We start from the raw sequence: 26,875 nt of genomic DNA on the forward strand, positions 1-26,875 counted from the left end.
ATCAGATTCAAGCCCCTTTATGCTCATCCGAGGGCTCCAGCCTGCTGACAGACAACAAAGCCATCATGAGGTAATGGGCAGAGCATTCCGGAAGCCTTTTCGAGGATAATCGTCAAGTACAAGAAGCATCCATTGAAATGATCCCCAGCATGAGGTCAGGCTTGAGACTGATGGCCCACCAACTTGGATGAGGTCAAAGCTGCTAGTTCCAAGCTGAAATGCCATAAAGCCCCAGGCATTGATGGGATCCCAGCAGAAGCATACAAAATGAGTGGGGGCATTCTCCTGAGTGAACTCACAAACCTGTTCACACTTTGTTGGGAGAGAGGTTCAGTCCCAAATGACGGATGCAACGCTGTAGTTATCTCCCTGTACAAGAACAAAGGGGAGAAAGTAGATTGCTCAAGTTACAGAGGCATTACCCTGCAGTCCATGGCTGGGAAGATCCTTGCCATAATTCTCTTAGGCAGAATCATCCCTACCATTGCCGAAATCAACCTCACAGAGAGTCAGCGTGGATTCAGAGCGAACAGAGACACATCCAACGTGATCCTTGTCCTGCACCAGATACAGGAGGTGTTGTGAACAGAACATTGGACTGTTTGCGGTGTTCATTGACCTGATCAAGGCCCTTGACACAGTTAGCCGCGATGGTCTCTGGAAGATTCTGTCGAAGCTCGACTGTCCCCCGAAATTCCTCACCATCCTGCAGCAGCTCCATGAAGGCCAAAGCGGACAGGTTAAACACAGTGGTGACCTATCTGACCCATTCCCCGTCAGTACTGGTGTGAAACAAGGCTGCGTTTTGGCACCAGTGTTCTTTGCCATCTTTTTCAGCATGATGCTATGGGAAGCGAAAGAGACCACTTCAGAAAGCATCTACATTTGGTTCCGCACTGACAGAAATATCTTCAACCTCCGCCGCCTTCTTGCCTGAACAAATAGCATGCCAGAGCCACTATATGCAGATGACTGCTTTTCTCACGCTCACAGAGGACACGCTTCACTCAGTTTGCCAAGGCTGCAAGGGCTTTCGGGTTAATGGTCAGTCTGAAGAAAACAATGATCCTCCATCCGAAGTCCCCTCGTGGAGTTCACCACCCACCTCGGATCACCGTTGACGACCAGCCTCTCACCACTTTTGAGCAGTTTACCTACTTGGGCAGTGCCATCTCCAATGATGCTATAGTAGTGAGGGATGTTGACAATTGACTCACCAGAGCCAGCAGTGCCCTCGGGCGCCTCCAGAAACGTGAATGGAAGAAACATGAGCTGTGTCTGTGAACAAAAATCCAGGTGTACAGGTCATCACAACACTACTATACAGCTCTGAAGCCCGGGTCTCGTACCATAAGCAAATGCGGTTGCTCCAGTGCTTCCATCGGCGCTGCCTCCGCTCCATCATGGGTATCAGCTGGCAGTACTGAGTCAACAACACAGAGGTCCTGGAGAAGGCTCAACTTCCAAGCATTGAAGACACTTTGCTGCGCAAGCAGCTCCTCTGGTCAGGCTATGTGCCTTGCATGGACAGCTCCAGGTTACTGAAAGCAGTACTCTACGGAGAACTCCCTCAGAGCAAGAGAGATCGTGGTGCCCCGCACAAGAGGTTCAGACCAACTTAAGCAGCAGCTCTCTCAGGCCAATATCGAGGTCAACGAGTGGCAGCAGCTGGCTTGTGACAGAGACCTCAGGAGAACGCTGATCCACTGAGCAGCCAAGAACTTTGAGGAATCCAGAAGAGCGACAGCTGAAGAGAAGAGGGGACGCAGGAAGGATCCAACTACCCAAGCGCCCACATCCCAGATGTTCCCGTGTCCCTACTGCTCCTGAGTCTGCAGATCCGGAATTGCCCTCCACAGTCTCCAAGGATTGTGCCTTCGCTCCTGAGGACTCTTCTTCCCTCCTGATCTTCACAAGCGAAGAACCGGCCATCATCATCATCATATAATTATATTAACTGGAAAGAATACAGACATTTATCCCTCAAGTCTGGTATGTCATTCAATTGCACATGATCAAACATAATATCTATTTCAAATCAGTGCAGTTCAGTAGTTTTAAAATATAAATATGCTTTAAAATATTTTAAAGATGGTAACTTGAAGTTTAATTAAATCAGATACAGATTTTACTCAAAATTACAATTTTAAAAAAGTTAGAATTCGATCAACCACCTAATTTTGAGTTACTAATTTCACTAAAAAGTGTATATAGTCCACTTTATATTTATATTAATGTATTATTTAGTTTCATGGTAAACTAAACTCTCGGAATGGCTGTGGCACTATGTTTAAATTAGTAGTTGAGTAATCCAGTGGGGTGAATTGACAATCCAGTAACACGAGTTCAGATTTGATCATGGCTGCTGTGGACAAACACAGTTACTGTTCAGCCAGCAGTCTGCAATTTAAAAGAATCAGCTTTATTAACAGTGACCACAGAAATGTTAATGTTAATCAGATTTATCAATACTTTTCCTGCTATCTGCCAAACCAAATCAGACCTGCAGCATCCTGGACAGTTTTCCGAAATGGCCTGGTTTGTAGTTCAGAACAGAAATAGGACGAAACAGGACTACTTCACATTGACCCAGGCTCCAAATTTATTAATTGCAAAATTATTCCCATCCAGTCTCTAATATAGTTGTACTCACAGAATCATTTCTTACACGCAACTTGCCAGACACTTCTGTTACAATCCCTCATATGTCCAATGCCAGTGGCAGGTCACACCAGCAGGAGTGGGGTATTGTGACATGTATAGGTGGTGGGAGTCCTCACCATTCACTCTAGAAGTTGCAAGTCATTAAGGCAAACACGTGCAAGGAAGCCTCCTCCTAATTACCATCCCCATTTTTTGAATTGTTTTTCTCCATGTTGAACAACACCTGAGAGTAGCAAGGACACAGAATATAGTCTGGGCTGGGTTTCTCATTGTCCATCTTCAAGAGTAATGCTGGCTAAGTGTAGATGATACTGTCGGAATGGTTAAATGAATCAACGTAAGAGATAAAGAGCATCATACGAGGGGTGATTGGTAAGTTTGTGGCCTAAGATAGAGGGAGTCAATTTTAGAAAACCCAGCACATTTATTTTTCCTACATTTACACACTTAGTCCAGCGGACATGCAGCATACGGATCCCTTCTTTGTAGAAGTCGGCGTCTTGGACCTCCAGAAAGTGGTCCACAGCAGGGGTGATTGATAAGTTTGTGGCCTAAGGTAGAAGGGGATGAGTTATTAACATCAAACTTTCTGCATTTTCACTCAAAGAGTTGGACTGCATGTGTGTGTAACAAGAGCTGTATAACTCATCTCCTTCTACCATAGGCCACAAACTTATCAATCACCCCTCGTAAATGTACACCACTGTTTGTGGCTTCAGTGCCCTGCTTACTTCTCTCTCAATCTTTATATTCAGTCTGGAGGATCACCTGGTTCAATGTGGAGTACAGATACCTAAAAAAATGAGGTGTCAATCTGATGAAACTGCCATGCACGATTCTTTTTATGTTAAATTGTAAAACATAGGATGAAATAGACAAAGCTAAGAAATCCTACAGTCTACAGATCAGAATGAAACTCTGGAATTTTTGTTAAATCTAGTTTTGAGCAGTGATGGAAAATTAATGGGTGAATATCCCCATCCTTAACAATGGTGTTTCAACGGTGAGAGTACTCATGACAAGCCAATTGGCATGCAATGGTCAGCAGATGATCCATCGCGGCTTTCTTCAGAGATGCCTACAGACACAGAAGCTACCTGTTGTCAAGCCGATTATGTATCCACAATTTAGGATGATGGATGAAACGGAAGTCTAGCAGGCTGCTTTATCTTGGATGGTTTTGAACTTCTTGGATGTTCTTGATCTGTTCAGTTCACTTCACATGATAGCAAATTACTGAGAGCACCAGATAAAAAGGCAGTGGGAGCAAACAACGTCCAGCTGTTTACATTTATCAAACTGCCTTGCCTCAAGTTATGTTGTTCCAGGACAATTAGAACATAAACATCTACCCCATAGTGTGGAAGATGACCAAGATTCACAAAAAACAGGAAAAATCCAATGTGACTAATTGCATCCCCAGTTCATCTATTCTCAGTCATATGCAAAATGATAGATCACAAATAATTTGCAAACTGATTCTTCTTTTGAGGCTTGTTATGTCTACTTGGGTCAGGATGATCGTAGCCTTGGTCCAAACATTAACCAGAGTGTTGACTGCCAGAGGTAATATTGACTATCTGTCCTTGACATCAAGGTATCATTTGAGTGAAACATCCAGAAATTAGGATAATGGAAGTCAGTGCAAATGAAAAGGAAAGTATTCCAATGGTAGAGCTATACTTCACAAAGGTGTGGTTGTTGGAAGTTGATCTTGGAGTATTAGGGACTGAAGCAGTTGCACAATATTCAGTACACAAGGCTCTAGTACAGGAGATTCTCAGGATCATGTTCAAGGTCCAGACATGTTCAGTTGTTCCATCTTTAGGTTAGATGTTTGCTGATGTTTGCACAATGTTCAATCCATTCACAACTTCTCAGGAAGCCAAGAATACATGCTTGCATGCAACCAGACCTAGATGGATTGAAAAATGGCAATTTACATTTGTGACACTAAAGTGCCAGGTATTGACCATTTCTGACAAGAGAGACATTTAATCATTTAATCTTAATATTCAATGTTACTGCAACACCATCAACATTCTCAGAGTTTACCAGTAAGCAGAAACTCAGCTGGATCTATCAATTTAATGTGCAGAGGGTGAGTACTGTGCGGCTGATTCAGTCCCTAATACCCCATGATATGACATTTCCCACTTGCTACGCTGAATGCACCTCCAACAACATTCAAGAAGCTCAACACCATCCAAGATAAAGCAGCCTGTTAGACCTTCATCTCAACAATCACCCTAAATTGTGGACACACAATTGTCTTGATGGCAGGAAGCAGGGAGTAATAGATAAATGTTGTTTCTTGGAATGGAAGCCCATGACTAGTGGTGTGGTTCAGGGGTCAGTACAGGGTCCATTGTTGCTTGTTATCTCTATCAGTAAATTGGATGAGAATGTGTAAGGCATGTTTAATAAATTTGCAGATGATACTAAAATTAGATCTTTTTCCTTGGAATGTAGGAAACTGAGAGATGATCTTTTAGAGGTGTATAAAATCCTGAGGGGCATATATAAGGTTCAATTCACCAAGTCTTATATCTAGGACTGGGGAATCAAGGATTAGAGAGCAGAGGCTTAAAATGAGAGAGGAGTATTAATTGGAGTTTGAAGGGCAACTTTTTTACAAGGACGGTGGTATGTAAATGGATGGGCTGCTAGAGAAAGTGGTAGAGGTGGATAAAATAACAACTTCACAAAGTTGGTTGGACACTTACATGGGTAGAGAAGTTTTAGAATACTCTAAGACAAATGTGGGCAGATGAGATTAGCTTAGATGAGCATCTTGGTCAGCGTGGACCAATTAGGTCAAAGGGACTGTTTCCATGCTGTATCACTCTATAAATGTTCATTTCCTTCATTGCTTATGCATTGACTGCAATGTGCGTAAAAGCAGTAGATGCAAGGGAATACACCACTTCCAGGTTTTCTTTCAAATCACATATCTTGCTGCGTTGGAAGTTCTTCTTTGTTACTGCATCTAAATCCTGGACTCCACTACCCAACAACATCATTGTAGTACTTCAGAAAAGTGGCCCACCATTACCTTCTTTAGAGTGGGTAGAGATATCCATTGCCTGTAACTTCACATTTCCCGAAGTGTTGAAAAGATAGCTCCTTCCCTGACGATGAATAAAGAAATACAATTAGTGGCAGTTTCAAATAGGCACTTATTCCCCCAACCTTATATTATGAGCACAAGCAGCTTCTAGTTCAATGCAGAAGGCTGATTTGCACTGATTATAAACTGTGCTTAAAAATTCCACCACCTTTTACACCAATTACACTAAATACTCCCAAATTTGTTTGAAGAAGCGAACATATTGAGCAGAAACTAACCCAACTAGATTCAAAGTTCAAAGTAAATGTATTATCAAAGTATGCATATTTTACCATGTACTACATTGAGGGTTATCTTCTTTCAGGCATTCACAGGGGGGGAATGAAAAAACTACAGTAGAACTTATGAAGGATGATACATAAACAGTCATGACTGACAAGCAGCTAATGTGCAAAAGAAAACAAACTGTGCAAATAAAAATGAGTCCTGACGAAGGGTCTCGGCCCGAAACGTCGACTGTACCTCTTCCTAGAGATGCTGCCTGGCCTGCTGCATTCACCAGCAACTTTGATGTGTGTTGCTTAAATAAAAGTTAAGTCCTAATTGCAGGAGCAAGAAGAGGGCATGACCTGGATGGTGTGTTTTCTTTGATGCTGCTGCTTTCTTGTGGAAGTGCCTCATGTAAATGTATTCATTGGTGGAGAGGGCTTCACCTGTGATGGACTGGGCTGTGTCCACCACCTTCTGTAGCCTTTTCTGTTCATGGGTATTGATGTTTCCACACAATGCAGTGATGCAACCAGTTAGGATACTCTCCACTGTGCATTTATAGAAGCTTACTAAAGTTTTTGGTGACAGGCCAAGTCTCCGCAAACTCCTAAGAAAGTAGAAGTGCTGTAATGCCTTCTTTGTGATGATATTTATGTGCTAGTCCCAGGACAGATCCTCTGATATGTTAACATCAAGGTATTAAAAGCCACTGACCCTTTACACCTCCGTTCTCTGAATGAGGACTGACTCGTGAAACTCTGACTTCTTCCTTCTGTATTCAATAATAGCTTCTTTGGTTTTGCTGATGTTGAGTGAGAAGTTGTTGCTGTGATACCATCCAACCAGATTTTCAGTCACTTTCCTATATGCCAATTTGTCACCACATTTGTTTCGATTAACAGCAGTGGTGTCATTTGGTGTTGGAGCTGCATTTAGCCACATGATCACAAGTATAAAGTGAGTAGAGCAGGGGGTTAAGCACACAATCCTGTGATGTACTTGTGCTGATGGTAAAGGTAGAAGAGAGGTTGTTGCCAGTCTACACTAACTGGGGTCTGTCAGTGAGGAAATCAAGGATCCTATTGCACACTGCGCTAGCGAGCCCCAAGATTTGGAGCTTAGTGATGAGTTTCATGGGGATGTTAGTGTTGAATATTGAGGTGTAGTCAATGAAGAGCATCCTGACATATACATCTTCATTGTCCACATGTTTCAGAGCTGAGTGAAGAGCCAATGAAATGGTATCAGCTGCTGATCAGTTGTGAAGGTAGGCAAGCTGGAACCAATCCATGTCACTCCTAAGACAGGCCTTGATTTGCTTCATGACCAACCTCTTAAGTACAAATAATTTTAAAAAATCTGAATTGTGCTCAGCAATATTTTATACTTTTTGCAGGACAATGTTTGGAAGAGAGCATGAAATTACTACTCACACCTTCCTCGATATCCATCGGGCTGAAGAAGACCCGAACCATTGGATAATTGTCACTGGGGATCCCAGAGTTCCTCATGGAATCATGGTTCATATGCCTCCACCTGTTTGTAAAAACCCAGAAACAAAGAAAACGCACAGCCAGGAGTCATCTGACTGCTTCACTCAAAAATAAACCTACCCTCTGAGCAACCTTGATTTATTTGACTAGAAATATTTCAGTTCTCCTTCCCAAACCTGAATTTATCTTTAATCAGCTGGATTATTCCTTATATCAGCTTCATTTTCATAGTGTGCTGAATTTAATCAATCGAACTATGTCCATGGAAGCTTCTACAATTTGTGCAGAATGTCAGAATGTTCACTTTAATTACAATCTAACAATGAATGAGAGGCAAAGGTAAAATAATGACAAATATGTTCTCTAGGAAACCAGCTGAATGTATTTTGTTATCTAAATAGCTAAATAAATGTTAAAGTGTAGTAACATGTGCTCAGATTTGTAGCTTGACTGTCTTAATAGTGGGTTGTTAATGAGAGTAATTCTAAAGCTCAAAGAGCAAATGATCATCTGGACATTTTGCTACAACTTGTGGTTGAGTGAGGTCACATCCAATAGCAGTGCCACCCCTCAATCCTTGGTCTCCTCACAATACCCACACCACACAGAATTGTATTTGCCAAAGGTGATAGTAGATTGGCCTACAAGAAATGAGAACACAAAAATTCTGCTGCTTGACCAATTAAAGTTGCGTTGCAAGTAGATAGAAATAAGACCGTAAGACTTAGCAGCAGAATTAGCCCATTTGGCCCATGAAGTCTGTTCCACCATTTGATTATGACTGATTTATTTTCCATTTTCCTGCCTTCTCCACATAACCTTTGATTCCCTTACTAATCAAGAACCTCCACTTTAAATATACACAATGACTTGTTCCCCATGACCATCTGTGACAATGAATTCCACAGGTTCACCATCCTATCACTAAAATTAATTCTCATCACTATTCTAAAGGGACATCTTTCTATTCTGAGTCTGTGTCCTCTGGTCCTAGACTGTTCCACTATTAGAAAAATTCTCTCAACATCCGCTTTATCTAGGCCTTTCAATATTGAGCAGGTTTCAATGAGATCCCCACCTCATTCTTCTAACCTCCAGCAAGTACAGAACCAAAGTCATCAAACACTCCTCATGCTTTAACCCTTTCATTGCCAACATCATTCTTGCGAATCTCCCCTGGACCCTCACTAGTTCTGGAATATCCTTACTCAGATTAAAAAAAATCTCAACCGGCTCACAATCCTCCGAATACAGTCAGACCATTGCCTTATAAAGCCTCAGCATGCAATGTAGCAAACATTAAGGCTATTCATTCCAGCTAGTCAATGGGAATGTCAATACTCTACACAAGCCTTCTAGTGTCTTTTACCTACTAGTTTTTCTTCCTGCCTTATGAAAATGAGTTCAAATTGTGACAGTCCTTTGGGCAAAGTTCTCTTGAATTCTTTTGGTTTATTAGAACTAGTAAATTTGATTTTGCTGTAATTGAATTTCTTAGCTTTTTGGAACTCCAGGAGCAAGATTTTGTGGGATCTGAATCAGGTTAGATAAGCTGCAGTTGTGTCTCAACTCAGTCTTAATGTCTTTTACTCAGGTGGTCCCATAATTTCAAGGATGACCTGTTCCCACTCCAATTCTGTGGGTTTGGAGGTGAAAGCAATTAAGACATCAATGTTTTAGATGTGGGGCTGTCTGACACCAGTTTATTTACTATGCTATTAGATTTGGATGATGTTTGTGAAGACAATATTGGTGGCATCTCTCTGGAGCTAGCTCTAGCTAACCCAGGTCTCACAAGTAACCGGAGGTCAGAAATCACTGCTTCCCAATAGATGATGAATTTGTGACAGGTAGTTACTTGTAAATAAAACATGAGTAATAACCGAGGACCAAAACTAATCTCTGAGGCATGTTACATCTTTCCAGCCTCAGAAATGCCCATTATTTCCAGTTCTCTGAGATCTAGTGGAGATGGACCAATTGCAGGAGAATATGAGTGGGGCAGAGGGAGGTAGTGGGTTATGTGTTGAAACATGCCTGAACCCATAAAACCTGAACTCTGATCCCTATCTCTCTGTAGGGGAGAGAGGAGAAGGTGGTATAGGAAAGGAAGAGTTGAGTCCTTCGTATCTAGCCTGTACAGGTGATCTAGAGAGAATGATTTGTATTTTGGTTACGCCTTGCATCACACCTGCTTTAGACAGAGCAGGCTGGTGAAAGAGGCCCAACACTGATGAGCTTCCGATCACGTTTGCTGATTTAACATCAGTGTGTGTATTTGACCTACTGCAGGCTCGGGAGTGTAAGTATTTCTCTTTGACTTGACTGTCTCGCAGCCTGTGGACCCCATAGAAGGTGGCAGGAAGTCTGTCTAAATTTAATTTGGAGCCCGGAGGGAAATATTGCTGCAGAATGAGGAATTGTTGTTATTTTACTGGAGACTTTTTATTTGCAGCTTTCCAAAAAAACCTGCAGGAATGTTCCAGTAAAGAGAAATGAAGAGGGTCAGAAGCCATTCTATAAACAAGGAGGTCGAGTGACTTGGAATGCCAGTAAGCAACCTTGTGTGGTCTGCACCAGGGAGTCTGAAGTGAAGCGTACCACAGGGCAGGTATCAACGACCAGAAAAGCACAAAGAACCACTGTTAATAAAAAAATCTTGATGGAAGCAAGGATTTTCAAGTGTGGTCACAACATGCTAAACCCGTAAATATCCTAGAAAGCACTATAACTGTGCATTTTGTTTCTAGTTGCCTACACTTCAGCAATGCGATCCCATCCCCTACTGCCATCTGTGGCTGCAGTCTGCCTCAGCCGGATAACCAATAGTATAAATGATTAATTGAGACATTAAACTGAGGCCTGTATACTCTTTCAAAAGGATGTAAAAGATCCCTTGGCACTATTTTAAAGAAAGAGTGGGTGAGTTCTTCCCAATATGTTGGCTTTTTAAGAGCCGTCAAACCCCATCGCTAAAAGAAACGGATTATTGGGTTGCAATTCATTTGATGTTTGTGGGAGCTCGTTGTGAAAACATTGGTTGCTTGTAGCACCAAGGATTGTATTGGCTTCAAAGTACCTTTGGTCTTGGTGAAGTGAAGAAAGACGTGATATAATTGAAAGCCTTTACTTCTCTCTACTCATTCGCTCAGGAGCATAAAGCATCACAAAGTTAAACCTGAAATTTTTTAATGGAAAAATGCTAAGTTTATTTGTTGAAGGAAATGGAAAGATTTGCAAGGTTGCACATTGTTCGTCCTGCTTGTGACACCCCCAGAGAAACCCCATCTGAATGGCTTTCTATGCTCTCAGCTCTTGCCTTATTTTTGTCGATCATTTAATTAAATGCAGAGAGAGAATAGCAAAAAAAAATTAAAAATGAGAGAAAATTAGAGAGAGAAAAAAATATATTCCATTTTATCAGTGGTTTACAGTTTTATAGAGTGAAGGAAGGGGAACAATGGCAAAGTGGCAGCAGGGGAAAGTAAGACCTCAGCTGGTCAGGCACCGTACATGGACAGAGGATAATAGTTTCTCATTGGAACTGGGAATAAATAGAGTTTCAGATGGATAGGAAGGGAGATGTGCAGGAGAAAATTAAAGGGAAATTATGTGGTAGGACAAACCAGAATGATTGGATAATTTAAAGGGTGATAACACTGGGTGACAAAAGCCTATGAATATGGAGCAGTTCCTTGAGATTATCAGAGGAATATGGAGTGACCACAGGAGAAAATGACATCAATTTACCATGCCTCCAGTTTTTATTTTAGGAAGGTAGGAAGTAAGGGCATTTATTGCTCATTTCTGTTGCCCTGATAAGGCTGAAAAGCTTTGAACCAACACTCTACAGAGGGTAAAAAGTGCGTGTGGCATTGAGGAGCAAGCGCAGCTGGTTCCCTTTTCTCAGGAAAACGACAGAGACTGTTGAGTTTTATGACAATCTGGGAGTTTTCCCTGTCACTTTTTTTCTTGGACATATAAGCAAACTACCTGATTTATTAAATTCATTTTCACAACATAGTTTACAGAGTTTTGAACTCATGAACTCTGGAGTGATTCCAGGACCCTAACCATTCACTTATGCAAATAATTATAGAAAGTGGAACCCATCAAACCAGTCATTGAGAGTGCTGCTGAAGAAATGACCAAGGACCACAGAGAGTTAGCAAAGATCTTCTCTAGCTAGAGACACAAAAGATTGTTCATTTCCCGTCTTAGGTGCTGTCTAACCTGCTGAGTTTCCCCAGTTTTTTGTTTGTTACTCTTCTTTGGTCAGTCTATCAACAAGTGCCAAGGAGGCATTAACATGATTGACTATATTGGGAACCAGATGAACAAGTACCTGGATAAAATCACACAGAGGACTGGTGAAAAGGAGGTCCCCAACCAGCAGCCTTCCAACTTTGCAGTTCAAGAGAATTACAGGTACAGGTAGACGTGAATTCTGGACAACCAATCGCATGTCAAAACATCGACAAACCTAGATATGCAGCTGCCCAATGCAGAACAGTCATCTGCAGGGATTGCAAAGCAAGAAGGCCACCAGACCAAGGAAAGCAAATGCTGCAACCTGTGTGGGTGGCAGGCAACCTCTACCTATATACATGTAATGGGTAGGGCAGAGCTGACAACATCCCCTGAGGAATACTAACACCTCCCATCCCTTTGCCAAGACTCCAGCAAAAAGCAAGACCAGGAGAAGTGAGGAAAATCTGACCACCTGAAGCTGGGAAGCCCTTGGCTCCTTCCCCAGGAATGATGCAGAATGCACCAGCCAAGATGCAGAAGGCCTCTGGTAACAACAGAAGTGGGAAGAAAAGACAGATGTCAGCAACCTCTCCTCTTCTGAAGATGAAACTCACTGATGCAGCACACTTCACAGGCAGAGTAATATGAAGGAGGCAGGGAACCCCAGTCAGCAACACCAGCAACCCAGGAACAGCTTCTTCCACTCTGCCATCAGATTTCTGAATAGTCCATGAACCCATGAATACTCATGCCATTCATACTTACACTGCATTAGTAAAAAGAAAACAGAATGCAGAATGATAGAGAAATTAAAAAAGAATTCCAGAAAAGGTGCTGTATTCATCCCAGGTAGTGTTATAACATGCGGCTCAGTGCTCTGAGAGAAACATGAACTGTTGCCAGGAGATCACCAACATGATGAAAGATGCACTTCAGACAGCCCAAACTTGTTTGTCTTCCAGTGTAAGGATTACATGCTGAGGGATGCTCTGAAGTCCAGTTCAGCCATTACAAAGATTCTGTAGGAAAGGGTCCCTGTCTATGGTCCTGCTGTCAGTAGACGCTGAGCAGCTGGGACCTGTGTAACAGCTTTTCAACAGCTCCTCAAGTGCTTCAAGGGGGCACTGTTTAAGGAAGAGTTGTGAATAGCATTTTTACATTGTGAGAAAATATATTGATGTTTCAATGACTATAAACACATGTCCTGGTTACATATACTGTATATATTATGAATAAAATATATTTTTTGAAAAAAAAATTGCTTGACCTCTGCAGTGATGAAGCTGGACTCCTGCTGCCCTGCAGTTCTTTCCTTTGACAAGAATGCTGAAGTAGTGAAAACATTTTATTCGCGAAGTTTGATTCTTAAGACTCAACATTTTCCTGTAAGATATTGCCATAGATCAATGAATAATTTCCTGCATGATTATAAATCAGCAATGTCGGAACTGACCTGTATGTTAACTCTGTTTCCTTTCCCATAGGTGCTGCTTAATTTGAGTGTTTGCAACATTGTCTATATTTCATTATCTCTGAACGGAGACCTGAGGGCCACTAATATAAACAAAAAATGCTGGAGATACCCGGCAGGTCGGGCAGCAGCTGTGGAAAGAGAAACAGTTAATATTTCGAAGTTGTACAGCCATAGAGAGATACAGCACAGAATCAGCCTTTCAAGTTCAAAGTACATTTATTACCAAAGTATATATGCATAATACAAACTTGAGATTCATCTCCTTACAGGTAGCCACAAAACAAAAACACCCCAGCAGAACTCATTAAAAAAGATTAGATTAGATTATGAGGACACTCAGTCCTCGTTTATTGTCATTTAGAAATGCATGCATTAAAAATGATATGATGTTCCTCCAGAAAGATATCACAGAAACACAGGACAAACCAAGACTAACTGACAAAAACCACATAATTATAACATAGGTACAACAGTGCAAAGCAATACCATAATTTGATAAAGACAGACCATGGGCACGGTAAAGAAAAGATAATTAAACACCCAATGCGCAGACAGAAAAAAATAACACAAACAATAAAAGTAAGCAAATTGCATTTGGAAGTGAAGTTTTATGAACAGCACAAAGCCAGGCATCACTGCGGACTGAGCAGTCCACAGTCTCAGTTCATTCCAGAGCTGAGTAAACGTTGTAGAGCAGTGAGCAGAACCCTGCAGAACTAGGCAGAACTGACCCAACCCTTGCCTCCGGTCCCACCACTCTGACCTTTTAAATCTGGCCCAGTGCTTAAATTGATCAGATGTTGGTATTTTCCTCGATCCTGCCCCCGCTCGCCTCTGCATGCCTCTCCATTGTTAGCATTGATTGTTATGAATGAAGTGTTTAGTATTTTGTGTTGTTTGTTGTTTAGTAGTTTTCTTTGTTTTGTATTTTGCCACTGATAAGTAGTCGCTGGTCATCACCAGTGCCATCTTAAACAGCGCAGTGCTCCCTGCCAACCAGCCGCCACTCTTTTACACTCACCCTACATTCACCCCATATTCTAGTCAGCTCCCTCCACATTCCCTCCATCTACAAACTAGAGGCAATTCACCATGACCAATTAACCTACCAACCCACACACGTTTGAGGGGTGGGGAGAAGCCAGAACTCCAGGAGGAAACCCATATGATCAGGGGGAGAACTCCACACAGACAGGAGCCGAGATTAGGATTGAACCAGGGTCGCTGCCACTGTGAGGCAGTGGCTCTACAAGCTGCACCTTCTCACCCTCTCATGTTCCCTTTACTCCATCACTAAAGCTAGTGCCTTCACCATCAAGGCTCTGGAATCTGAAATGCACAATGCTATATCTTTCATTCTTCTTTAACCTGCTCCTTACAACCTCCATCTTTATACTTCCCTTCTACTATCTCCTTTTGCTTAGTATCAAATCTTGTCCCTTTATTTACCTGTAGATTTCTTCCTGCATTAAAAATGCCATGTATGGCATTCCAGCACCTTGGAAATACAGCATGCTTAATACTATTAATATTTTGTTGGCTGGCTTTCAAACTATGTGCACCTAGGGTAATTTTTAATGGCCTAGCCACCTAAATCTGAACCTGAAGTTGCAAAAATCAGTGGGAGCATGGAATTAAAACTAGATAAATCAGTTTGGAAAATTGAGACTTGAACAAAGGGGCATAATTACAAGAAAAGGGACCAGCCACTCTAAACAGAAGTGTGTAGGAATTTCTTCTCACAGAGGGTGGTGAGTTCCTGCTTTCTCTCTGTCAGAGGTCTGTGGAGGCTAGATCATTGGAAGTATTTATGTCATGGTCCGGTCTGTGAAGTCTGCATTCCAGTCCATGGTCCAGTCCGTTGATTCCTTATTCCGGGTTTTCCTGTTTTCCCTTGTTCCACTGGGTGCCTTAATTGAGGCATCTGATTCTTGTTGTGGGCTGGTACATAAATACCTCTCAAACCAAGGATTCCCTGCTGGACGGTACCCTTCTCCTTCCTTCTGAAGCCTTGCTTGCATCCCCGTCAAGTTCAACCGCAAGAGTGAGACCGGAGCCTTGCCACGCCAAGATAAGGAACTATCTATCACTGAGTTTGGAACTATCTCTTTGTGCCCCAGCGTTTAGTGTCCATGTCAAAGAAGAGTCCCGGCCCTAGGACCTGTTCCCAAGGAGGGGTCCTGGCTCTGTGTTCTGTTCCTGTGTTCCAAGTTCCATGCGCTGTGTTCCAGTCTTGTCCAAGTCAAGGCTTCCTGTTCTCGTCCAGTCCATGTGCCTTGTCCAGTCCTGGAGTCCCTTGGCAGTTTACTTCGGCAAGTATCCTCAGCAGTCATCCTAGCCTTGCATCCTAGAAAGGGTCCTGGCCCTGCGCTCCAAGGAGGAGTTCTGGAGCCTAACCAAGCTGAGTCCAAGAGCCACGTCCTGTCCTGGAGTACCTCGTCCTGCCCTGGAATACCTTGTCCGGTCCATGTCCAAGGCTCTGAGCATCCAGTCCATGTTCAAGGCTCTGAACGTCCAGTCTACGTCCAAGGCTCTGTGTTCCTGTGTTCCAAAACCAAGTCCAGGTGTTGTGTTCCAGCCCTGTCCAAATCTGAGCTTCGTGTCCTCATCTAGTTCCAGTTCCTTGCCCAGCCTGGTGCTGGAGATTCCCTGTCCTGTGCTGGGGTACCTTGTCCTGTCCTGTAGCCATGTCCTGTCCTTGCCAAGATCCTAGTCCCGAGTCCTAGCCTAGACCTGGGTTCCAGTTCCGAGTCAAGAACCAGGTTCTGGGTCCTTGTCCAGGCTCTGGTTCGGTCTTCTGTGTTCCTAGTCCAGGCTTTTCATTCCTAGTTCCCCGTCCGGGTCCCGTGTTTCTAGTCCAAGTCCTAGTCCTAGCTCAGGCCCTGTATCCTAGTGTTGTCCAGGGCCTGTGTCAATGTCCAGCATCGTTTCTTCCTGACTCCCCTTGCTTTCTTGATAAACCTTGTCCTGTCCCTAGTACTTCACTGTCTGTGTCTTGCATTTGGGTCTGCTTCCAGCACCCCCCTCCCCTTATGACAATTTAATGTGGAGGTAGATATATTTTTGAAAGGTCAGAGAATTGAGGGCAACACTTACAACACGCTGGAGGAACTCAGCAGGTCGGGCAGCATCCGTGGAAAAGATCGGTCGATGTTTCGGGCCGGAACCCTGTTGCTTTGACCCCAGCATCTGCAGATTATTTTGTGTAGAGAATTGAGGTCTATGGGAACTGGCACAGAGGAGAAGTAGAGGCCAGTATGGATCAGCTATGGTCATGTTGAACAGTGGGACAGGGCTCAGGGGTCAGGTGGACTATTCCTGCTCCTGTTTTCATGTGTTCATGAAAGTGTACCTTGGAGATTAGCAGTCATTGGCTTATACGGACAGGCACTTGCTAACAGTGTACATTGGAGTAGTTATTCACCTTCCCAGCCAAGAATAGTCCATCTCTTACCTTCCAGTTTGCAGTTCTCATCACTCCTTGTAAGGCACTTCTGCAGAGCCAGGCAGATCTGAGATTCAGATAAAGTGCTTTTTGCCCTCACTTATTAAAAAGGTCAAACACAGGAGACAAAAGTAAGCAAAGCTATTCTGAAACAATGAATTGGATGCTGAGGAGTCAGTTCCAGCAGCGCTAAGATTAGGAGTGCAGAGTTGTAAAATGTAGGAGATTTATAGCAAGTAAGGAACAACTACAATTTGCATTTTTTAAAAAAGTTCCTTTAACACTGGAAAGCTTTGGCTGACTCTGAAGACATTCTTTATGTAGAATGATCATGCTGTGGAATTCACTGGTAAGGTCAGTGGTTGAGGCAGACAGTGGGGGTGGATGTAGATTTGACTAGTACCGTGAATGAATCAGTGCTCAGTTTATTTTTCCATTAAATCACTGCAGGTTATGAGTTTGATTCACTGTTGTGGCAAACTCCAATTTAACCTGGATTACAACGGCACAGAAGACTAGATTGGATACTGTGATATGGGAGCACAGTAGGTAAATGTCATTCCAACCGTCACATTTCTGTACTCCTATCGACAGATTGGGTCAAATAACCTAATTATTACCAGATTAAGATTTATCTTTGAGCTCCTCTTTAGGCTAATTAAATATGTGCAGAGAAAAGAATGCCCGCTCTGAGATTGCTGAGCATATTTCTGTCCATTTATATTTGATATAATATGAATATTGTTTTAATTATGAATAGATTTAGATGTGATTTGACCTCAATATGAAAAGCTCTAACAACTGGCTTAGAAGTATTAGATATGTATATAAAATATATTACTAAGTTAGCAATGGAGCATCATTTGAGTTGGCCCTCAGTGTTAACCTCTGCATGTGGCCAGTTAACTGAATCACACCTCTGTGCTGGGTCTGTTTGCTTTGGGCTTTCCTTCCATGCTGTAATTCATAGCAGGTCTACCACTATATAGGATTTATTCAGAAACATCTGCCCAGAAGTGCTCTGGCAAACTCTATGAAAGGCGTTATTTACTTGCGTCAAGCAAGCCTGGCCGATCGGGGTGCTACAGAATCCTGGATGAATGATTTTCATTGAGCCCAGAAACGGGGTGAAGAACCCTGCTTTAAATCCCGTTTCAGCACGACAGTGGCTGTTGCACCGAAAGAAAAAAAGGGTTTAAATGATGCAGGATTTGTTGACGAACTTTTCCCAATCTGACAACAGAGAGTTAAAGGGATTGATATCTTGGAGTCGGCTGAACGTCAGTGAAAGTCCCAGGGAGAGGCTGTGATTTCCCGTTCGTTTGTACTGGAGTCACAATCCGGTCCGGGCGCAGCAAAATAACACGGCTCTTTCACAAAGTGCAGCTCAATGGAAAGGGCGGTATATGGAACAGCTTCTTCATACAGGACCTCCGACTAGGGAAAAATAGAGGGGGAAAAACCCCTCAATTTCTAATCAGGCGTGAGGCTGGCTTTCGACAACCTCACTGTGAGCTGGAGTTTGGCCAGAAGCAAGCGACTAGTCATCAGATCTGATGTGACCGGGTAAAAACAGAAGCGGGAGAGGGACCTCCGCAGATGCTCGGGGAAAACTATCCAACGGAGGGTAGAGAGAGGCGCTGGTTAAATGAAAGTGCGGCCAGGGTAAAACCTTTTCCTTAATTTCCTTCCGTAATATTGATAGAGAACTAACTTGTTTTGGAATCCGAGTGAAGAGAAATAGTTTGCGGTACTCACACAACGCTGTGATACTTTTCACCGTGGAGGTACAGGCGATGTGAAGTATATAGATCGCGAGTGTGAGGGCTCTGCTCTCGAGTGAGTGCCAGCACGGAAGAAAAGAGCTCGGAACGGGTGCAAAGTGAATCAGTTGGATTCGCGTCGCCTCATCCTAAGAACTGTTGGTCTGAAGTTCGGCGCTGTGATTACATGCGTTCCGCTCAAACACTGCTGTCCCCCCCTGCCTCGCTACATCTTCTGAATGAAGTGATAAATCGAGGCCCCTTTAACTGTTCAGACAAATGTAACCGGGTTTAGTGAAAGGAGAGAGGGCAGCATTTGTCCTGGCCATCGCTCCTCCCGGAGTTCAATCCCTTCTGCTGCCTGTTAGGGCATTATCCCCGTGACCGCGTGGGTTCCCTCCGAGTGCTCCGGTTTCCTCCCGCAGTCTAAAGACCTACCGGTTAGTGTGTTAACTAGTCATTGTAAATTAGGCTGAGGGATAGCTGGGCAAAAAAGCTAAAAGGGCCCATTCTGCGTTGTATCTCAATGAATAAAATGCATTACAGAGTTAAGTATATATAAAATGCTGGAATAATTCAGCAGATCATCAGGCAGTATCTGTAGAGAGAGAGAGAGATTGAATAAAGATTCAGGTGGATGAGTTTAGTTTTCGATTTTCCTACATTTTCTGTTTTTACTTCTGTCAGCGCGCCTTATCTGACAGCTTCTAATGCATTGTATAACTCTATAGGAGTTTATCACCATTCTCTGGGTGGTTTTTGATTGGTGATATCTCTGCCACAGTAATGATTTCAATGCTTACGCAGACTTGCTGCAGAGTGGCATAACTTGAATCCCCAGCTTCCTTCTTGTGCTCCTTAGTCTGGGATGCAGAGGTGGATTACAGAACTCCTGTTCTCCTCGACTGCTCAGGGCAGTCCAGCAATGAAACTGGTTTGACACGACACACACGGAAGGAACTCAGCAGGTCAGGCAGCATCTATGGTGAAAAATGGGCAGCTGAGATTTTGGGCCAAAGCCCTTCATCTGAACTCAAGGATGGTAGTCCATTTCCCTCAGTAGGTGCTGCTTATCCAGCTGAGTTGCTCCAGCTTTGTGGATGTTGCTATAAATTCAGCATTTGTAATCTCACTCTCACGTGAAGCCAGTTCATTGTGCAGGAGTCATACAGAGATTCCTGATCATTATCAAAGTATGATCCTAAGGGTGAATCTGAACCTAGTTGGGCACCTTGGTCTGTATTGACAAGTTGGGCTGAAGGGCCTGTTTCTGTGCAGTATAATTGTTTTCTTTTCAGTCCACCTGTTTGGTTTTCCAGGGAGTCCCTGCACTAGGATGGTGTGCCAGACTCCCAATTGCATGAAATTGGCTAGATAGACCAACTGGTGTTGTCATATCCATTGTGGCTGGACATAACGCCATTCAACTATTGCAGTGCCATTTCGCTTCCTGCCTCGAATGGCCCAACCCAACTTTGAAGTTTCCAATTCATTCTCAGGTTCTTGCGGGAGTCACAACCAATGAAAGTCTTCCTGGAAGTCATAGTTCCAATTTTAAGATGGCTTTCCCACCAGAAGAAATTCTTGTCTATCTTAGCATTTATTTGATTTCAAGTTTGTGATAATCTTTTAGTTTTCAGTCAAGCTAGGGTTGGTGTGATAATGACAATAAGACAATAATTTTTAACTTCTTAACACCAACATTAAACTTCATAGAAACATAGAAAACCTACAGCACAATACAGGCCCTTCAGCCCAAAAAGCTGTGCCAGACATGTACTTACTTTAGAAATTACCTAGGGTTACCCATAGCCCTCTATTTTTCTAAGCTCCATGTACCCATCCAAGAGTCTCATAAAAGACCCTATTGTATCCGCCTCCACCATCGTAGGCAGCCCACTCCATACACTTACACTAAAATAACTTACCCCAGTCATCTCCTCTGTACCTACTTACAAACATCTTAAAATGGTGCCCTCTTGTGTTAGTCGTTTCAGCCCTGGGAAAAAGCCTCTGACTATCCACACGATTAATACCTCTCGTCATCTTATACTGTACACCTCTATCAGATCACCTCTCATCCCCCATCTCTCCAAGGAGAAAAGGCCTATTCTCATAGGGCATGCTCCCCAATCCAGGCAACATCCTTGTAAATCTCCTCTGCACCCTTTCTACAGCTTCCACATACTTCCTGTAGTGAGGTGACCAGAACTGAGCACAGTACTTCAAGTGGGGTCTGACCAGGGTCCTATATAGCTGCAACATTACCTCTCAGCTCCTAAACTCAATCCTATGACTGATGAAGGCCAATACACTGTATGCCTTCTTAACCACACAGTCAACCTGCGCAGCAGCTTTGAGTGTCCTGTGGGTATGGACCCCAAGATCCCTCTGATCCTCTGATTTCTATAGACCAGAAAATATTTACAAGTTAGAATGATGAGGTTTAATTTTTGGATAGATATTAACATGTTTACTGAATCACATCTGGATGACATACTTACTACTAAGGCCACAGCCAACTGGCAATGCAGATGGATAACTACTAACATGTGACCCAGGAAAGCATTTGCTGGAACATAGAGGGCTCAGTTTTAACTCTGAGTTTTATTGTTTTGGGCTGCAGTTGCCTATGGTGAAACCAGTATTTATTGCCCACTTATAATTGCCCAAGCAGATGGAGATGTTATGCATTTTTGAACTGCTGCAGTTCTTCCAATAAAGATACTCTGTCTTTAATGGAGGGGTTCTTGCACCTATGCCCAGTGACAAGGAAGAACAAGTGATACACACAAGTTGGGACATCACGTGACTTGGAAGGGAACCTGTGGGCCTGCTAGTCTTGCTCAGAGATAAAACATGTGGAAAGTGATGCTACACCAGCCTGGATGAGTAAGGGCTGTGCATTTTGAATATAGTACGCACGAGTCACTGCACCAGTGGTGGAGGGAAGGAACGTTTAGGGTAGTGGATGGGGTGTCAGTCAAGCAGCCAGCTTTGTCTTGACTGGTGTGGAGCTTGTTGAGCATTGATGAAGCTACCTGTACTCCTCCATTGCAAATAAACCTGTTCTATCAAAGTCCTGACTTGTGCCTTTTTGAAGAGGAAAAGGCTTTAGAGTGCTGGGAGGAATATCACTCATCACAGGAGACCCAGTCTCATGTAGCTATGGTAATTGAGTTGCTTTTCCAGTTTATCCTTTGGTCTTTGATGGTACCTAGGATGTTGATGGTGGAGGACTCAGTGATGATAATGCTCTTGAATATCAATGGCACTGAATACGCTCTCTCTTGTTGGAGAACATTTATTTCCTAGTACCTTTTTGACACAAATGTCACGTCACTTAATAAATTTGTAAACTGGTTTATTATTATTACTTTTACCAAGGTATTGTGAAAAGCAGGGCAATGAGGTGGCTCAAGGGGCAACAATAACAGGAGTCAGAATGAAGTGTTACAAATACGGAGAAAGTATGGTATTGTTTGATAACATTGGCCCATGCCTGAATGTTGTCTATGTTCTTGCTCCAGACAGATGCGCAAGCTTCATTTGCTGAGGAATTACAAATGGAGCAGAACGTTTGTTTAAACTGAGCAAACACCTCCATTTCTGATTTTAAGATGGAGGGATTCAAAGATGTTTGCCCTGAGGAACACACAAGTGATGTCCTGGGGTTGAAGTCATTGACATCTGACAAGAATCTGACATGATCCATTTGATTTCATTTTGCTTTAATGCCCATTGACTTTGGGTTCACCCAAGGGCCTTGATACTACACTTGGTAAATGGCACCTAATTACCAGGGGCAGTCATTCTCATCTCACTTCTGGAATTAAGCTTTTTGGTCCATTTTTGGACCAAAGCCATGATGAGGTCTGGAACCAAGCTGGGTGTTGTTGAGTAGGGCAGGTTATTGGAGTAAGTGCTACTTGATTGTATTGACAATGTCACCTTTGATCATTTTGCTGATAATTGAGAGTAAACCAATGGGGCAGCAGCCTGCAGTATGGATTTGATACTGCTTCAGGTGAGCAAGATAAACCCAGCCAATTGTCCACATTGTTAGGTAGATAACCGTGTTGTAACTGAACCAGAACTGTTTAGATGGAGAAACAGCTAGTTTTGGAGTTCAGGTCTTGAACACCCTCAAGAGGAAATTATCTGATTCCATAGCCTGTGTTGTATCCAGTGCTCACAATGATTTCGTGGAGTTAATCAAATTAGTTGTAGGCTGGTTTACTGGAGTTGGGTACCCCAGAGGGAGCTGAGATGATCGTCCACTTGCCCCATCTTGCTGCACATGGCTGTGAATTTTTTTCCCCCTCAGCATTTTAACCCCTCACGTGTTGGACCCACCATCACTGATGTGGGGAGGTTTGTGGAGCAGCCTCACTGACTTGTTTAATTGGCCACCATCATCCTCATGGTAGGACTGCAGAGATGTGATATGATCTGTTGACAGTGGGGTTGCTCAGATCTGTCCATTACAAGTGGTCTCTGCTGTTTGACAAATAGGCAGCCCTATGTTACATTTTGCAGTCCTATGGTACAACATGGAGTCTGATATTACAAACTTGCCCGGCTGCCACTACTATTTGATCCCCCTGGTCTGACAGTAATGGTACAGAGAGGGACATAGCAGGCCATGGGGTTACAAATTGTGGCAATGCTAATGGTCCACAGCACCTCATAGATATCAACTCTTATAGTGATAAATCTGTTTTGAGTCTATTCTGTTTAAAGGGATTGTAATGCCTCATAACACGATGGAGGGTGTCTCGACAATGTCCATGTGGTGGTCACTTCTAGAAATGTTACCATGGATGGGTGCATCTACACCTGTATTGGTGATGATGAGGTCAAGGAGGTTAAACATCATGTTGGTTGGCTCATTATCTGTCACAGATAATTTTCCTTCAAGACTTGACTAGCTGGTCAATGGTGATGCTCTTGGCCCATACTTGGTAATGAACATGGAAATCCCCACCCTGAGCACATTTTGTGTCCTTGATACTTTCAGTGTTCCCCCACAGATGTTGTACAAAATGCAGGAGCACTGATTTGTCTGCTGAGTATTTGTACGTCAGTAACTCACACAAAATGCTGGAGGAACTCAGCAGGCCAAGCAACATCGATGGAAAAGAGTCAACAGTCAACGTTTCGGGCCAAGACACTTCTTCAGGACCTGATGAAGGGTCTCGGCCCAAACCGTCGACTGTTTACTCTTTTTCATCGATGCTGCCTGCCCCGCTGAGTTCCTCCAGCATGTTATGGGTGTGTTGCTTTGGATTTCCAGCATCTGCGGATTTTCTTGGTGCTTGTACATTAGTAACTCATTTTACATCAAGTGATTGGAAGTGAAAATGGGGAGGGTTGTAAAAGTTAGTAACGTCGTATCACTGTATTTAAACAACAACAAAATGTCTCATCTACTGGGCTTTTTAATCACTGTTATTAATTCTCAGGCTGTGAGTGTGAATTTGTTGTCCATCTCAGTTTAAAGAGTATCAGTATGGACCGGAAGTCTACGACAGTCTGGAATGGGAAACACCAGCTGTTTTTTTTTTCCTCCCACGTATACTCTTCATATTTTCTTATGACACTGAAGGCTTTTCATGCCATCAAATCTATGCAGGCTTTCAGAGCATTTCCAATAGTCCCATTTCATGCCTAGTTATTTCTCTGTAATGTGTACACTCCGATTCACAGAGTCATACATTGTGAAAACAGACCCTTCAGCCCATCATGTCTATTAAGCACCCATGTATGATATCACCACTTTATTCTCCCTGCATTCCCAGGAATTACCCCCAAGATTCTTTCACCCTCTTATAACATTAGGGGGCAATTTACCTACTGAATTGGTGCCAATTAATCTACTAGACTATATACCTTTGGGAAGTCAGATGAAACTGGGGCAGCTCACTTGGTCACAGGAAGCATGTGCAATCTCTGTGGCATTGCACCAGAAGTCAGTGCTAAACTTGGGCTGCTGGAGTTGTGACGCAGCAGCTCTACCAGCTACACCACTGTGCCTCCGTTCCCTTGAATGTTTGTTAATCCAGCTCTCATTCTCCTGTCATCAATGTACACTGCGGGCAATCTACAATGACTAACAAACCTATCGCCAGCCGACACATCTTTGGGGTGTGGGAGAAAACCCTGAGCATCTGGGATAAACTCACAGAGTGACTGGGAGAGCATGCCAACTTCACACCGAAAGCACCAGGATGAATGCAGAGTCATTGGAGCCGTGTGGTCACAGGTCTAACTGTTGCACTACGGTGCTAAGATGAGATGTCAGTGACCGAGATGCTTGTTTTGTCAAGTCCAAATCACCAAAGTCATTTTACTGAAGCCAGCTTTTAATTTCCAAGTTTCTAACATTAAATTCAGATTTTGATACTGTTGGAATGAGATTTGAATTTGACTCTACCCTAGCAGTTATAAAACAGGTTTAATGGTTAAAAATATATACATATTTAACCATGTTTTATGCCATATCCCCATGTCATATGTACACACAGAAAAAGGGATTGGTTAGCATGGCAACAGTATAAAATACTACTTGGTTGACATTGAAGGGGACTTGTAGTTGTACGGGGAAGGAATGGAAAGCATTATCCACTTCACGTTATATTCATTTTCTGCTTGAACTTCTGATGACAATGACTTGTGTTTGCCAGGTGGTTTTAATACAGGAGAGTGTGACAGATGTCTGAGCCACTGGGAACAATATCAAGTGAGATGACCTTGGTTAAAGGAGTTGATGTCAAGAAGAGTCCTAAAGTAGAAGTGAGATGGTGCATGTCTCTGTGTACACTTAATCCCAGCTGTACTCCCTGTCTCTTAGGGAAATTCCAGTGTGTGGGGCCTAGGTGGTGGAAGGGGGACTGAGAAGGCGGTGGTGTCTATGTGGTGTGATGAGGGTAATTGAAACAGACTGTGCCACAGAAAGGGATGTGGCCATGTAGTGATTCAACAATAGGGAATATCTGGGCAGTGAGTGCAAAGATAAATCCCAGGAAAAGAGCTGGTTCGATGTGGATTCATAGCATCATAGAGCTACACAGCATGGAAAAGAGGCCCTTCAGACCAACCCAGTTGCTTCTTTGCCTGCATTTGGCCCAAATCCATCTTAACCAGGGGTTCCCAACCTTTTTTATGCTATGAACCAATGCCATTAAGCAAGGGGTCCATGGCCCCTAGGTTGGGAGCTTTTGCTCTAAACCCTTCCTATCCATGCAAATAATAAAACTTCAGTGAAGATTGCCGACAGGAGGAGCAGGAGGAAGCCAGGACAGTAGAAAAATTAATAAGACTGGGGGTGCCATCCTCATAATTGAGAGGAAACTCTGTCCCATGATGGATTTTGGACGTGCTACTTTGTAGAAGTAAACAGCTTTATGCTCACTCAGGTCCACTGAGCAGGCCTTCACTTGCCTGCATGACACGGGACACCCAAAGTGCACACTCTATTCGGAGCTCCACCTTGGGAAGAGGTTCCAGAAGGTTCTTAGAGGTTTTCTGAGCAAATGCTACTTCTACCTCACAGGAGTGACCACTCAAAGTGGAGAAGAAGAGTTTGGAATGGGATTGTGAGCTGAGTCCATGTGTTAGCAACATGCAGCAGCCTAGCTAAATGACAGAAGGAGCCCGCCACCTCGCAAGCTACCCTCCTGCCTGCCCAATCAAGCACTTGCTTTATGATCCGAGGAAGAGTCGGAGAATCAGGGATGAAGCAAGCCATCCTCTGTTCCAAGCGACTGCCTGGGAAGAGAATGAGGTAGCAGTGAGGTTGTAATAAGGAAAGCATTAATATTACGAGGCAGGATTAACCTAAGCTTGTCAGCTAAGGTTGAAAGTGACACAATTGTTCATCGATTATAGAAACCCATCTATTTTTCGTTACTATTGAAACCAAAGTTACAAAATCTAAAACAAGGGTGTCCTGAATCCAAGAACATAAGAAACAGAAGCAGGAGTCGGCCATCTGGCCCGTCGAGCCTGCTCCACCATTCAATAAGATCATGACTGATCTGGCCATGGACTCACCTCCACCTACCTGCCTTTTCCCCATAACCCTTAATTTCACTACTATGCAAAAATCTATCCAACCTTGTCTTAAATATATTAACTATGGAAGCCTCCACTGCTTTATTGGACAAAGAATTCCATAGAAACCCTCCTCTTTGGCGCCGGGGGGGAAGCAGTTCCTCTTCATCTCCGTCCTAAATTTACTCCCCCAAATCTTAGAGGCTATGTCCTCTAGTTCTAGTCTCATCTACCAGTGGAAACAACTTTCCTGCTTCTATCTTACCTATCCCTTTCATAATTTTATATGTTTCAATAAGATCTCCTCTCATCCTTCTGAATTCCAGCAAGTACAGTCCCAGGTGACTCAATCTCTCCTCATAGTGTAACCCCCTCATCTCTGGAATCAAC

The 26,875-nt window shown here is 43.2% G+C and overlaps 2 protein-coding genes across 3 annotated transcripts in view; both read left to right on the forward strand.

Moving 5' to 3' along the window:
• The window catches only part of cfap161 (cilia and flagella associated protein 161), a 50,763-nt gene extending 42,935 nt beyond the window's left edge, over window positions 1-7,828 (forward strand). Inside the window, exon 7 of the mRNA XM_063065827.1 lies at window positions 7,401-7,828. Coding sequence (XP_062921897.1) covers window positions 7,401-7,611 — 211 coding nt within the window. The 3' untranslated portion in view covers window positions 7,612-7,828. The remainder of the gene's footprint in view (window positions 1-7,400) is intronic.
• A 10,217-nt stretch (window positions 7,829-18,045) lies between these two features.
• Window positions 18,046-26,875, forward strand: part of il16 (interleukin 16) — an 88,584-nt gene continuing 79,754 nt past the window's right edge. The window contains exon 1 of one of the 2 annotated variants that reach the window (XM_063065825.1): window positions 18,046-18,332. Coding sequence is in view for 1 of the 2 variants with exons in the window: in XM_063065826.1 (XP_062921896.1) it covers window positions 18,267-18,332 (66 nt within the window). In the remaining variant the exon portion in view is untranslated. The remainder of the gene's footprint in view (window positions 18,333-26,875) is intronic. The other variant, XM_063065826.1, reaches the window with a different exon arrangement.

Source organism: Mobula hypostoma, chromosome 13 (assembly GCF_963921235.1).
Source record: "Mobula hypostoma chromosome 13, sMobHyp1.1, whole genome shotgun sequence".
NCBI classification, from domain to species: domain Eukaryota; kingdom Metazoa; phylum Chordata; class Chondrichthyes; order Myliobatiformes; family Myliobatidae; genus Mobula; species Mobula hypostoma.